The sequence below is a fragment of the Saccostrea echinata genome, unplaced genomic scaffold, assembly GCF_033153115.1.
Source record: "Saccostrea echinata isolate AGI-Se365-2 ecotype Australia unplaced genomic scaffold, CSIRO_AGI_Sech_v1 ptg000046l, whole genome shotgun sequence".
In the NCBI taxonomy this organism is placed as follows: domain Eukaryota; kingdom Metazoa; phylum Mollusca; class Bivalvia; order Ostreida; family Ostreidae; genus Saccostrea; species Saccostrea echinata.
In genome coordinates this window covers 6,245,187-6,260,016 of record NW_026889795.1, presented here as the reverse complement: position 1 = coordinate 6,260,016, position 14,830 = coordinate 6,245,187, and the positions used below count along the sequence as shown (strand labels likewise).

Genomic DNA, 14,830 nt, shown 5'->3' with positions numbered 1-14,830 from the left:
ATCTATCTTTCCAATGATAGAATATCTTCTGTATAAATCTAGTACAGATGTCAAGTCCCAGCCGTTATGGATTTCATGTATCGAAATAGCCCGATTTTTTTAAATGACAAAACTAAAGGCCAATCGGGAATAAAATTTAACAATGTTGCTATGAAAGTACAATCAATCAAAGTAGGCAGATTGTTAACGAAAGGTAAACCTGTGCCACCTTTCAAAGTAACCAATGAACTCGTCCATGGATGCATTGACGGTCGTTGTAACAAGAATAAATATGGGTTCCCCATATCCAAGATATTCGACTTTTAATTTACTCCAATTTTCACCAAAAAAAACTGCACATGTTATGAAACTGGTGATAGTTCTTCATGTCCGTAGCAAATACCGTCACCAGTCTAAGCGTCAGCAAACAGTGCATACACCGGCACCTGTGCTTGCAAGACCAAATAGCCTAGGTCTACATACGTGCGATGGGATTGTCAATCGCATCTTCTCAGACCTTCTGGCGAACTCGGAAAAACACATTGTTTTGCCGAGAAGTTACGATTGCATGTGTTGTATATTAACCATTCCGTTATTTAAAAAGAGACAGAGAAAACACACAAACACACACACCCAAAATAATCTTTTGTGTTTTCAAATTTATCGAGTTTATCGATAACCTAGCATCGTTTTAGGTAACTCGAACCCTCTAGTGCCGAGACCCTCTAGTGTTCCAGTACAGGGTCGGATCTAGCAGTTTTTGAAAGGGGGGCGGTCTAGGTCACACCGCAGGCACTTTCATTCAAACCCGTACGGTTTTCAAAGGGGCAATCTCCAAAAAGAGTTGACAAGCAAAAATGAATAAATAATTTAAAATAACAACCTGTGCACCATACTGTAAAATCCTATTTCGGTGGGAGGGGGCTTCGTTTAACTTTTCGGTATATTTTGATTTTTTTAATTGTGTGATCTTCCGTATTTTGAACCTTCCCGCAACAAAACGTGCGGGGGGGGGGGGGGGGCTTCCAATGCAAATCAAAACTTATATATATTCAAATTATGACAAAAAATTATTTTTTAGGAAAAATTGAGCCCCCTTCCCCTGCAAACTACGGGGACATTTTGAACCTTTCTCTTCACTGATTGAAATATCCCCATAATATATGGAGATAAATATTTTCTTATGGATACTCCCTTTCATGACTTTTTATGCATACTTGTCAAAATTGGTTACTTTAGAAGATGGTCCAAAAATGGAATAGCCGTACGTTCGCCGGAATCTTTCGATGATATCAAAGTAAAATCTTTCATGTTACGTGTGGGTGGTCGAGGCCCGGGGCCGGGGTTGTGAAGGTACACGGAGGAAAGCATTCAGCAAAACTCTATCTAGAGAGCAGAAAGGGCAGAGATTGAAGTACTTATTTTATTGAAAATACTAAACGTAAAAATATTTATATATATTTCAGAAAAAAAAATTCTCTCTTTTCCTCTTTCTGCAAAAATAAAGGGGGTTTCAACACCCGAACCCCCCCCTCCCTGGATCCGCCAATGGAGTAAAAATTCAACCATTACGATACCTGCACGCTAGCTACAGCCTCATTTAATTCTGTTGTTAATTTTAAAGGCTATATTGCAATTATGATAGATACCTAGATCAACATTTCATATTCATATCATTTCAAGGTCATGATTTTTTTTTTATCATTACAGCCTAATTAAGCAGACTTAAATAACGATGAAAATAACAAGATACAAGTAAAAAAAAATTAATTACACCTTTGTAAAGTCACTAAATCTAGAAATTTTCTTTGAATTTCGTTTAGAAACACAATGTCATGCATATCGTCCACGTATTGCAGTCCTTTTTTAAAGGACAGCAACTTGTTATCTTCATACCAGAAGAACCTGAGATAATCACGGTGTTTTTCATGAACACGGAATGCATAAAACATCTGCTGAATGTCACCACTGATCGCTATTGCATCCTCACATGAGGATTCCCACAAGGTTGTTTGTTAAGTCTGGTCCAGACATTAACACACTGTTCAACGAAATGTTCTTGTACACAGCAGATGAATCGAAAACTCCTCGGATTTGATCCGGCTTTTTAGAATTGTACACCCCAAAAAAAAGGTAAGTACCAGCATTCCCCGGGTATGTCAGATGGGGCAACTTCGGCTGCCCCGCTTGCTAAAACTTTTGACATAAATGCAGAAAAGTGTTCTCTTCTGTGAGGATCTCTCTGCAGACATGAGTTGAGGATCAAAGCACGTTTTCAGGCCTGTGAATAATTGTTTGGCATGGCTGGTTTAGAATCTTTAAAAAGGAGCGGTGCAGACCAATAGCCTTCAGCATCCTTATGAAACTCTTCATCCATGAGAGTGAGAAATTTGCGGTCATCAACAGAAAGTCCAATCTTGTTGTCAAATGGAGTTTGTAGGAATATGCTGTTATCACTGTCCTTGACACTGATGTTATTCTGACACAATAAGAAGGTGGTACACCGTCCATCATTGAGAATATGCGTTTTGTTTACATTTACTTCCTTTGGGGGATGAACTTTTCCAATACAAAATTCACCAATAATAACCCATCCTAATGATAGAAGTTGGGCAAAAGGCTGACCTATGCTACCAGTTATTTGGTCATGCACATGATGTACATCAGGTAAGTCACGTCCAATAAGGATTTCAACATTAACTGTACGATCAAAGGATGGTAAGAACGATGCAATGCATTGTAGATGCGGATATGAATCACCGACATCTGAAGTAGGTATTTCAAGGTAATCACTTGGAATTGAATCACATTCAATAACTTCAGGTAAGTTAAATGATGTTCCATCTAAGGATTTCACACACAATCCATTCACAAGGCGTCCATTGAATGTAGATACATCAGAGCATGAGGTAAATGTGTAGGACTTACAGTCTCCCGAAACATCAAGTTGTTTGATCAAGTTAGGGGACACTAAAGTACGGTTGCTTTGGTCATCGATTGTAGCATATGCACGAATTGTTTTCTCTGGGTTTAAAGTAGAAAGCACCTCCACCAGAACTAATTTCCTACATGAACGTCCACCAACAGAATTTCCACACAGCTGAGTACAACACGATTTCACTGTTTCATCATTTTCTGGAGATAGCTCCCCTCCATTGTCCGAAGGAGTTTTGACTGTGGTTACGGCAGTGTGTGACAGAGGTCTTTGATGACAACGATCAATATGCATCGCTGTGACATGACGAGAATTACCACATATATCACATTTTATATCTGCAGTACAGTTTTTAGACATATAATTCTGTGAAGCACAATCCCGGAAACACAAATTCTTCTCACGTAGAATCCTTTGACGTTCTTGTAGTGATTTTCTTTTGAAGCCACGGCATTCATTCAGTGTATGTCCAGCATTGTGTATGGGGCAACGAGTTGGCGGTGTTAGTGACGAAATTTCAGCTTTACGAGAGGTGACATTGCCAGTAGATCTAGGCTTGCTGTATGCTACCTGTGGGTTTGTGGACTGTTGACAAATAAGTCCTGGGTCATTACCCATATCACACATTTCACGGATGAAATTGACAAAGTATGAAAATGGGGGAAATGGAACACAATTCCGTTTCTTATATCCAGCAGCTTGAGTAGTCCACTTATCTTGTAGAGATGTTGGTAGGTTGCTTACTATCGGTAGAACTCCAGTGGAAGAGTTGAAGTAGCTGAGAAGAAGGTTATACTGTGGACTTGCCATAGCAGATTCAATTTCTGTAAGAATGTCCACTAGATCATATAATTTGGCATGATCTCTATTTGTGAGGTTTGGAAACAAGTGTATTTTTCTTTAAAGAGCATGTTCAACCATCTCTGGTCTTCCATATCTATCATGCAGTCTATCCCATCTGCGTTTCAATCCCAGATGTGGATCGTGGGTATTTGCTGAGCGTAGTGTACGTGCAAACTTTGACGATTCTGGGCCCAGCCATTTCACGAGTAAATCCATTTCCTCAAATGGTGTGACTCCAAGTTCTGATACAATGCTGCGGAATGAAGAAGTCCAAGAGTTGAAACTTTCTGGACAATCATCAAAGTTTGTGAATCGTGTGAGGAGAAAATCCTTGCGCAACAGAAACTTAGAAAAGTCGGTTATTGCTGAAGTATTAGACACTACTTGAGGAGCAGGATTAGGAGGTATAAACAATGGCGGCGCTGAATTTGAAGGAATAAACATTTGTGGCACAGAATTTGGAGGCACATACATAGCTAAGTTTGAGAGACAGGAAGTTGATAGGCACTCGCAGGATTATACACACTGGTGGGTGGGTTGTGTATTGTGTTTGATGGGTTTTGTTCAAAGCTTGGTTGATTTTGTTGAACGTTGTCAATACCAGTATTTGCAGAATGATGGTTCATTATATAAGCACTGGTCAATTGTTCTTTTGTAGAAACTGGAAGATCTATTTTATTTTCTTCTGATAAATCTGCTTCCGCTGAGAGAATTTCTTTTTCTTGTCGAACAATGCTTATTTTTGTTTCAATGTCGGTCTTTTGTTTTAAAAGTTCACCCTCTTTTTTAATAAGTTCTAGTTTGGCCTTTTCAGCTTGTGCTTTAGCTATCTGAAGACTGCTCGAACTTGACACATGAGATAATGTTTCCAGTAATTTAAATTTTGTTGTTTCAAGTTCATTACTTGTTTTCTTCACTATTGAAATACACTTGTTCACAAACATATCAAATTCTTTCCACATATTGCGAGCATCTTCAGTGTTTTGAGAATCAAGATATTTCTTGTAATCTTCTGAGACAATACAAAATTCTTTAAATTTCACATTGAGTAATCGTTCTACTTCCCTTATTTTTCTGAAGTCTTTTTCACACGAGCCTGAAGTTACTAAGACATCCTCTACTTCATTCCATGCTCTGTCCACTTTTCCCTTTAGTTTTTTCACTGTTCTTGAAACATGGTTTGGCCTTTCTCTGTTAATGTCCGTACTCGTCTACCAAGGGCGTCAGCCATGTGAAAGTAACGAAACCACTACCTTTTTACTATTCTGCCTGGTGCAGGCAGATAGCTAACCATTGACATTGTACAAGACATGCGAAGTCAAAGTCACACGAAATAAATTTATTCTTCATGTTGTGTTGGTCATGAGTGTACACAGTATGAGTGCGCGAGTTTGTTTGTTAAAAAGATAGTGGTTTTAGGCACTCAAAATATCTGATGCATTAGGATTTCTAATTAAGAAATAGCCGCACCAGGGCTGGTCAAGCAGGTCAACAGGAAGTGAGAAACACTGGAGTTAACTCATACCAAAAATAGATACATAATCATAGTAGTTAAGTTGTACCATGGAAGTTTTCAACAACAACAATAATAATAATAGACAACACAATGATGTTTATATCTAACTGTCAACAACAGTAATAAAATGTCAGATCTGTTCTGTAGAGTATTGAAGTCACTGAATTTTCCATTCATTATACCCCATTTCACAACACTAACCCCAGGTAGTTTCTATAACTTACTTTAGTTGTAACCTACTGTAACCCCCAGCTTCTATTACTTACTTAAGTTGTAACCTATATAAAGTTAACCTGCTGTAATTTAATGGCAATTCAGACCAAAGAGAAGACAACAAACTGAGTAATAATCATGAAGCAGTCATAGTAGAACTCTATATATCATACACAAAGCACAGAATCTGAATGTGTCATGTAAAGTTTGATCTAACTGCCACATTGTGTCAGAAACAAAGCATTCCTAAACCAAATATTCAGTGAAACAAATTACTTATTTATCACAAAACTAAGTATTTATTAACACAAAGGTTTAACATTTCAATTTAAACATCATCATCTTAGAACAGATTTATCCAACAAAAGATATTACCCTGTATATATCCACTCAGAGTAGTGCTTTTAATATACACACATGTATACATACCGGTATACAGAATCTGTGTCAAGTATGATTTTTATATTTTACTGATAGACTTGTATCTAATACATAATCTCTCCAAGATTCAAGAAAAAATGTTCCCAAACCAAGAATGAATACAAAACAAACCTAATTAATTTATAGCATATTACCAAAACAATCAGGAATCATTTAAAATTCATGTATGCGAGGACTAATCTTTTAAAGTCATTTTTATTAATCATACAAGAAATTGTAACTAATAAAACGTAACATTATTTATACTTAAAAAAAACAATGACTAAACTTATTCATTAATAAATTGTATAAACTTAAAAAATGACTACAATTATTTACTAACAGCTTTTAATTACAGTTAAAATAATTCACTATGTTAAATATTCAACAAAGACTTCCCCAATAATTAATTAACAACTTTTTAATCATATTGTAGACATGTGATGTTATAAAACAAAACACAAAACATACTATAATAATATATACTTACCAATCAGAGAGTCTCTGTCTATCACTCTGTATATTTTTACTGTGTTGTTGATGAATGACCCTACCCACAGTAGGTGTGTGTTATCATCATAAGTCAGGCCCTGTGGTGTGTCTATCCCGTATGGTGATGTCTGTATCAGTGACAGGAAGTGACCATCACTGTCTAACATCTGTACTGACTTGGTGTAATGATCACACACCAGGATGTGTGACAGCGCGTCAGTACAGATTCCTTGTGGAAATAGTCCTGATCCTGATGGAGGTCCTGTGTAGAAGAAGCGATGACTCCCTCCACGATCTGTCACCACAACACGGTACAAGTCAGACACAATAACATCTCCATTGCGGTTCTCTGTGATGTATCCAGGATCCCTATACAGTTCCTCACCTGTGTTGTTTTGGTCGTACTGTATGGTCTGGATGTGTTCTCCTGTGGAGTTATACCGGACTAACTGGCCTTCTGCATATTTTAATTCATCATTATACATCCCGACTAGCAGGTCTCCAGTGAAGGGGGAGCTGTAGACACACTGTGGATACCATGATGCTGTGTACTCTATTAATGTAGTCTTTACTTTGTTATCTGTAGACAGTTTGTTGATGTTACCGTGACTGTCTATATAAATTAAATCACCATCACCGTTCACAGTGTGTCCTCCATAATAACTAACTATATCTGTCAGATGATGTAGTTTATCACCTGCTGTGTTTGTCAAGACGAGATTTTCTTCATCGCTGATCCAGACCCGGTCTGATGTTACACGGGAAATGTGACTACAATCACTAACACCTGGCACTGTGACAGATTTCTGTAACACTGATCTAGACATCATTTAGAGCAGACAGTTATTTCATCTTTATCCTGGGGTTTTATAACAGAATCCTGCGTTGATTTCCTCAGTCAGGGAGATCGTCTCTCTGTAAATTACAACATTGTACTAGAATTATCTACATCAGTAACAAGTCTCTCTTTATAATGTAGGCATATCACCAATGTTTTAGTTTTAATGACATAAAGAATTAAAATAAGACACAGATAAACACAAATACCTTTACACTGAGAAATGAATCCTTTAAATATCTCTGTCTAGTAGGGTCCAACGGTTCGCCATAAGTCTGATCAAAATAATCAATATCTATAAATTAAAACAATGTTGAAAACTGGTTTTGAATTCTTATAGGTAACATGTATAATATGAATTCATTTGAAATATTAAACAGAGTCAACTATTTCCAGTAGAATGCATCAACTTTATAACAGCATACTTAACCATGATAAACTGTTTTCTTTATAAAGTTACAACACTGTGCAGTATTAAATGTAGATTTTTGTGATGATGTGCCACACTCTATAGATAGGTATGATCTACAGTGTATTGTGACACAGTTATATAGTGTAACAGAGAAATGACTATACCACACTGATTTCTTGTATCTGGTAGCAACTGTACAGCTTCTATTCATATTGTTTCTGTGGTCTGTGGAAAGAAAACAAAGAATATTATTATTATATTATTATTTACCATTCTTACAAACAAACATCTCTTCAGCTTATTTATTTTAATAAAAGAAAATTGTGCCTTCATTTCAAAATTACAGAATTCGAATGAAAGCTTCCATCTTGATTGTTTGGTTTTAGCTATGCATTTATTAAAAAAAAAACAACATGTAAATTACGTACTGCAAATGTACATCTATAAATGTAGTACACATATTTATTACATTTTCAATATTCAGTGAAATAAAGTTATGTATTTATAGAGTAAAAATTTATATTTGTCACAGTTTGAAAGAGTATCAGAAATGTGGCAAAAGTCTCAATTTTCCTTTCCTTTAATTCAGAAAGAGTGTTGTAAAAAGCCAAAAAAAAAAAAAAGACAAGAGGTTCGTGGGCCACATCGCTCACCTGAGCACTTTGGCTAGTAAAAAGCAGAAATCAGTTCAGTATTCAGAAGTTATATATATATATATGTGTGTATATATATATATATATATATATATATAACAGGCACGTAACAATAGGGAGGGCGGTTGCCTCCCCCCCCCCCCCCACTTTTTCCAAACATATTTTTTTCTATTAAAAATGTACATTGAAAGAGGAGATGCATTCCCCAACCACCAACACACTTTTTTTTTTGCAGTATAGTCAAATAAGGGTAATGTTGGAGTGTATGAATAAAATTTGGTATTGAAATAAGATTGAAGTTGGACAGTTTTCCTTTTTTTCTCTGGCTGCCCCCCCCCCTTTTCAAAAACGATGCTGTCCCTGTATTAGTGGCCCCAACCTACCTGCTACCCACCCAAACCTTCTTTGACTAATCATGGCTTTAGAAGATTTTAAAAGATCTTTTCCATAAGCTTGATCTTCTATTGTTGCCTCACCCTACCCCCATGGATCATGATATGAACTAAAGTAAATCTACACTACCTGAGGATATTTTATTATAAATATGATCAATCATGGTTTTGCTATTTCTGAGAAGATTTATAATGCTTTTCCCTATAAACCCTTGAATGAATAGACTAGGTTTGACAGGGTTTACTATTTAGTGAGATTACACATTTTGAACTGACCTCTGCTTTTGACCAATCAGAGTAAGCGAATTAAACAGAGAATGTGAGACAATATTGGAAGTCGGTAAAAATTCAACATAACTTTAACAAAGAAGCTGAAATTAACCTTTAACTGGGTTATTTAATTGTAAAGACGTTTTCAGTGGAACTAAAACTGGCATGCTTTTTCTGTTTAGGATTTAGTGTCATGTATGTTTTTGATTGGCTCATGCAAACTTGTATGAGGCCAATCAGAGAGCCCATTTCTAACCTTGTCAAACCTAGTCTATTCAGTCAAGGGTTTATGTGGAGCAGAGTAGATCAGATCAGAAACCGTTGGCTTAGGAAGATGATTCTTATGTATAATTTTGATCCCTTTTTGTGGCCCCACCCTATCTCCAGAGGTCATTATTTGAACACACTTGAATTTACTTTACCTGAGGATGCTTCCTTAAATAAAGATCAAATCAATGCTTCCCTATTCTTGAGTAGAAAGTTTTAAAAGATTTTTCCTAAGTATTCCTTTGTGTAACTCTGATCCCCAACTGGGGCCACATCTTACGCCAAGGGCTCATGATTTGAACAACACTACCTGAGGATCCTTCCGTAAAGATATGGCTTATCTTGGCTTTCCTGTTCTTGAAAAAAAGATTCTAGATTTTTTTCCATGTAAAACTTTGATCACCCATTGTGGCCCCACACTACCCCTGAGGGTCATGATTTGGAAAAAAAATGAATTTACACAACCTGAGGATTCTCCCATATAAAAATGACCAATGACCAATTTACTGTTCTTCATCAGAAGATTTTTAGAGATTTTTTTTTCTATGTATTCCTAAATGAAACTTTGATCCCCCTTTGTGGCCACTCCCTATCACCGGGGGTCATGATTTGAACAAAATTGAATCTACACTACCTGAGGATATCTCAACATAAATATGATCGATAATGGCCTTGCTGTTCCTGAGAAGATTTTTAAAGATTTTTTCCTGTGTATTCCTATGTAAAACTTTGATTCCCCACTGTGGCCCCATCCTACCCATCAGGGGTCATGATTTAAACAAGATTGAATTTACACTACCTAAGGATGCTTCCACATAAGTTTCATATTTTCTGGTCCTCTGGTTCTTGAGAAGAAAACTTTTGAAACAAGAGGCCCATGGGCCACATCGCTCACCTGAGTAACTTTGGCCATGCTGTTCTTTACCAGTTTTCCCCCTTGTAATACCTATTGTGGCCCTGCCCTACCCCTGGGGGTCATGATTTGAATAATTAAGAATCTACACTACCCAAGTATGCTTCCACATAAGTTTCAGCTTTAATGGCCCAGTGGTTCTTGATAAGAAGATTTTTAAAGTTTTTCCCTATATATTTCAATGTAAAATTTGGATTCCTTATTCTGGCCCGGTCCTACCCCCGGGGGTCATGATTTTAACAATTTACAATCTGCACTATCCTAGAATGCTTCTACATAAGTTTCAGCTTTTCTGGCCCAGGGGTTCTTGAGAAGACGATTTTTTAATGACCCCACCCTATTTTTGTCTTTTCCTGTTTATCTCCCCTTGTAAGGGGAATTGGCCCTTTATTTTAACAATTTAAACTCCCCTTCATCCAAGGATACTTTGTACCAAGTTTGGTTAAAATTGGCCCAGTGGTTCTTGAGAAGAAGTTGAAAATGTGAAAAGTTTACAGACGGACGGACAGACAGACAGACGGACAGAAGGACGATGGACAATGGGTGATCAGAAAAGCTCACTTGAGCTTTCACCTCAGGTGAGCTAAAAAGGTACTAAATTTTCACTAGTTCATAATTATCTCCCCTTGGAAGAAGGCGTGGCCCTTCATTTTCACAAACTTGAATTCCCTTTACGTAAGGATACTTTCTGGCAAGTATGGTTAAAATTGGCACCCTGGTTCTTCAGAAGAAGTCAATGTGTGAAGTTTACAGACAGACAGACAGCTAGACAGACAACAGACAAAATGTTATCAGACAAGAGGTCCTGCGGTCACATCGCTCACCTGAGCACTGTGGCTAGGTAAAAAGCAAAAATCAGTTTAGCATTGAAAAGCTTATATGCATAAGTGGTCCCGATCTACCTTTAAAAAGGGGGTGGGGGTGGGGTATGATTTGAACAAAATTGAATCTACACTAAATAAGGATGCTTCCATATTTTCTTGTGTGTGAACTTTTTATCCTACAAGTTTGAACTTTCATGGTAGCCCCACCCTACCCCCAGGGGGTCATGATTTGAACTTGAATCTACACTATCTGAAGATGCTTCCATATACATATGACCAATCATGACTTTGCTGTTCTTGAGAAGATTTTAAAAGATTTTTCCTATATATTCCTTTGGAAAAACTTTGATCGTCCATTGTGGCCCCACCATACCCCCGGGGATTTTGATTTGAACAAACTCTATTCAACCCCATCTGAGGATACTTCAATATAAATATGACCAATCATAGCTTTGCTGTTCTTGAGAAAAGGAATTTTTAAGATTTTTCCTACATATTCCTATGTAAAACTTTGATCCTCCTTTGTGGCCCCGCCCTACCCCCGGGGGTCATGATTTGAACAAACTTGAATCTACACCACCTGAGGATGCTTCCATATAAATATGACCAGTCATAGCTTTTCTGTTCTTGAGAAGATTTTTTACGAGTCACCTAGTATATACTCCTATGTTAAACTATGATCGTCCATTGTGGCTTCGCCCTACCCCGGGGTCATGATTTGTACAAAAAACTTGAATCTACACCACCTGAGGATAATTTCACATAAATATGTCCAATCATTGCTTTGCTGTTCTTGAGAAGAAGATTTTAGAAGATTTTTCCTACATATTCCTATGTAAAACTTTGATCGTCCACTGTGGACCCACCCTACCCCAGGGGTCATGATTTGAACAAACTTGAATCTACACCACCTGAGGATGCTTCCATATAAATATGACCAGTCATAGCTTTGCTGTTCTTGAGAAGATTTTTACGAGTCACCTAGTATATTCTCCTATGTTAAACTTTGATCGTCCATTGTGGCTTCGCCCTACCCCGGGGTCATGATTTGTACAAAAAACTTGAATCTACACCACCTGAGGATAATTTCACATAAATATGTCCAATCATTGCTTTGCTGTTCTTGAGAAGAAGATTTTAGAAGATTTTTCCTACATATTCCTATGTAAAACTTTGATCGTCCACTGTGAACCCACCCTACCCAAGGGGTCATGATTTGAACAAACTTGAATCTACACTACCTGACAATGATTCCATATGAGTTTCATCTTCCTGGCCCATTGGTTCTTGAGAAGAAGATTTTTCAATGATGCCATTAATTTTTTGCTATTTCGTAATTTTCTCCCCCCTTGGAGGAGGGCGTGGTCCTTCATTTGAACAAAATTGAATTCCCTTCACCCAAGAAAACTCTGTGCCAAGTTTGATTGAAATTGGCCAAGTAGTTCTGGAGAAGAGGTGAAAAGGTGAAAAGTTTACAACAACGCTAACGACAGACAACAGACAAATTTTGATCAGAAAAGCTCTTTGATCTAAAAAACTCACTTGAACTCAGGTACCTATAATGTAATAAACAGAAAATTCAATATTTTTTAGTTGCATGTTGAGTTTATTTCACTCATGAGACAGGATTTTTTATATTTTCCCTCATAGTTCTTACTCATGAAAATAAAAAGTCCTGTCCCATTCGTGAAATATCTTCTACATCTAACTACGAAACATTGAATATTCTCTATTTACTTATAGTTTTTAGACTTTTGCATGTATGAGATATAAAAACCTGTAAGGAGATGATTCTTTCCTCTTCTTGACAATCGAATAGTACATCCTGATAAATCTATCAAAATAAATTAAGATAGACAATTAACCTATATATAAATAATGGGCACTTGAGCTTGTAAAACACCATAGATAATGCTTCCTTAGTGCATGTTGATACATGTATATATACAGATACAGTGTATATTAATGCTTACATAAGGGTCGGGCAATATACATGTACCTCTGTGAGTCTCAACAAGAACATCTTCTCCTAAACTTCCATAGTTAAACAACATATATATCGAAAGAGTATGACTGCCCCACTCAATGATACATGTGTAATGCAACACGAAACAAGAGGCCTATGATCCACCATGCTCACCTGAGCCACATTAGCTCTGCTGTTCTCCTGGGGCCAAAATTGAAACAATCTTGAATCTGCATTATCTGAGAATGCTAATAACAGAAATAAGGTTTTTAAAGATTTTTGATATATATATTCAGCTGTAAAACTTTGATCATCTATTATGGCCCTGCGCTACCCCCAGGGGTCATGGTTTGTACAAACTTCAATCTACACTACCTGAGGATTTTTCTGTATAAATATCACTGATGAGGGCTTTGATATTCTCGAGAAAAGATTTTAAACATATTTTGTATATATACACATGTAAAACTTTGATCGCCCATAATGGTTCCACCCTGCCCCTGCACATCATGATTTGACCAAAATTGAATCTACACTATATGTCAAAGTTTTCACCTAAGTTTCATCTTTTCTGGCACAGTAGTTCTTGAGAAGATTTTTAAATGAACCCACCCAATTTTCAGTATTTCTTCCAAGGTTGGTTGAAATTTGCCCAGTGATTCTGGAAAAGAATATGAAATTGTGAAAAGTTTACAATATGACAACAACAACAGTAACGCCATTTACAATGACAGACAACGGGCAGATTTTGATCAGAAAAGCTTACTTGATCATTTGCACTACCTGAAAAAGCTTGCATATTAAAATCACTTATCACTCTGCTGTTTTTAAGAATATTCTTAAAATTTTTACATGTATGTTACAATATAAAACAGATGGTAATAGAAATTCAGTTGGTAGACCTCTCTCTCTCCGTGATCAGAAGGTCGTGGGTTCAAGTCCTGGCCACAACAGGCCTAATTCAATAAAAACAGGCAGCAACAGTTCCTTCGCCAAGTGTTTGGCACACTAAATTAAAATTTATGAGTTTTCAGGACCTTAAAAACCGAGGCCACAGGAGGCATTGAAACGATAAAGATCCCTCACCGCTCAATAGTCCCGAGTGCCTATTAAAGTTCCATATTTGAAGTCCTTTAACAGTGTATGCTGACCTCTCAATATAAGTGAAATTTCTCAAATGGACATAAAACAACAATCAATCAAACAATTCTATGGTCCAATCCTACCCCCCCCCTCCTCCATCCATGGCTATTATCTGAACAAAACTAATTTGCACTTCCTGGAGATGCATGCATATTAATACATCATAGCCAAAGCTGTTCTTGTGAAGATCTTTAATATAAAAAATTTTCCCTATATATTCCCAAATAAAACTCTGATCTCCTTCACCAGGGGGCTATGATATGAATAACCTTGAAACTGCACTACCTGAAAGATTCAACGAAACTTTGTTATTTCACTGTGAAACTTTGATCTATTGTTACCACATTCTACCCACGGGGGCCATAATTTCTCAATGAGTAAATCTGAACAAATGTCAGAAAGCTCTGATATAAGTTACAACTTTATGTTCTTAGTGGTTCCTTAAAATAAACATATACTACCAATTAGTCCCCCTTTGTAACAAAACATAAAGAATTAAAAACCCCTCCCTTTCTTTTTATCTGGTATGATTCTTCATTGTTTAATGATGTCCAATGACAAATATAAATTGAACAATTATAGTCTAATCTTGCACTCTTGAGCATGCATATGTTGTGAAAAGATTTTTTTTTAAATAGTTCATTCAGAATATAAAACACTTTTGACTCATTTAATAGCCTATCTCTGGCCTTATTTCCGTCTATTGGCAGATTTCAGTGTAAAACTTTGTACCCCTTTTGTGGTTCTATTCTTG

General features: G+C 36.8%; 2 protein-coding genes across 2 annotated transcripts; both read right to left on the bottom strand.

The window, feature by feature from the left end:
* Window positions 1–2,254: 2,254 nt before the first annotated feature.
* LOC133201978 (uncharacterized) lies at window positions 2,255–3,724 on the bottom strand. Its single transcript, XM_061337764.1, has one exon. The coding sequence runs from the start codon at window positions 3,722–3,724 to the stop codon at window positions 2,255–2,257; it is 1,470 nt and encodes a 489-aa protein (XP_061193748.1).
* Window positions 3,725–4,233: 509 nt separating this feature from the next.
* LOC133201977 (uncharacterized) lies at window positions 4,234–7,225 on the bottom strand. The gene is made up of 2 exons (XM_061337763.1): window positions 6,397–7,225; window positions 4,234–4,919 (listed from the first exon to the last, which is right to left on the bottom strand). The coding sequence occupies exons 1-2, from the start codon at window positions 7,223–7,225 to the stop codon at window positions 4,234–4,236; spliced, it is 1,515 nt and encodes a 504-aa protein (XP_061193747.1).
* Window positions 7,226–14,830: the final 7,605 nt, after the last annotated feature.

Bases quoted from the DNA above. Each gene is read 5' to 3' on its own strand.
- LOC133201978 (XM_061337764.1), bottom strand. From the start codon at position 3,724: ATGGCAAGTCCACAGTATAACCTTCTTCTCAGCTACTTCAACTCTTCC.
- LOC133201977 (XM_061337763.1), bottom strand. From the start codon at position 7,225: ATGTCTAGATCAGTGTTACAGAAATCTGTCACAGTGCCAGGTGTTAGT. The intron at 4,920-6,396 runs GTAAGTATATAT...TTTCAAGAACAG, and splicing joins AGACAGAGACTCTCTGATTG to TGAAAAAACTAAAGGGAAAA.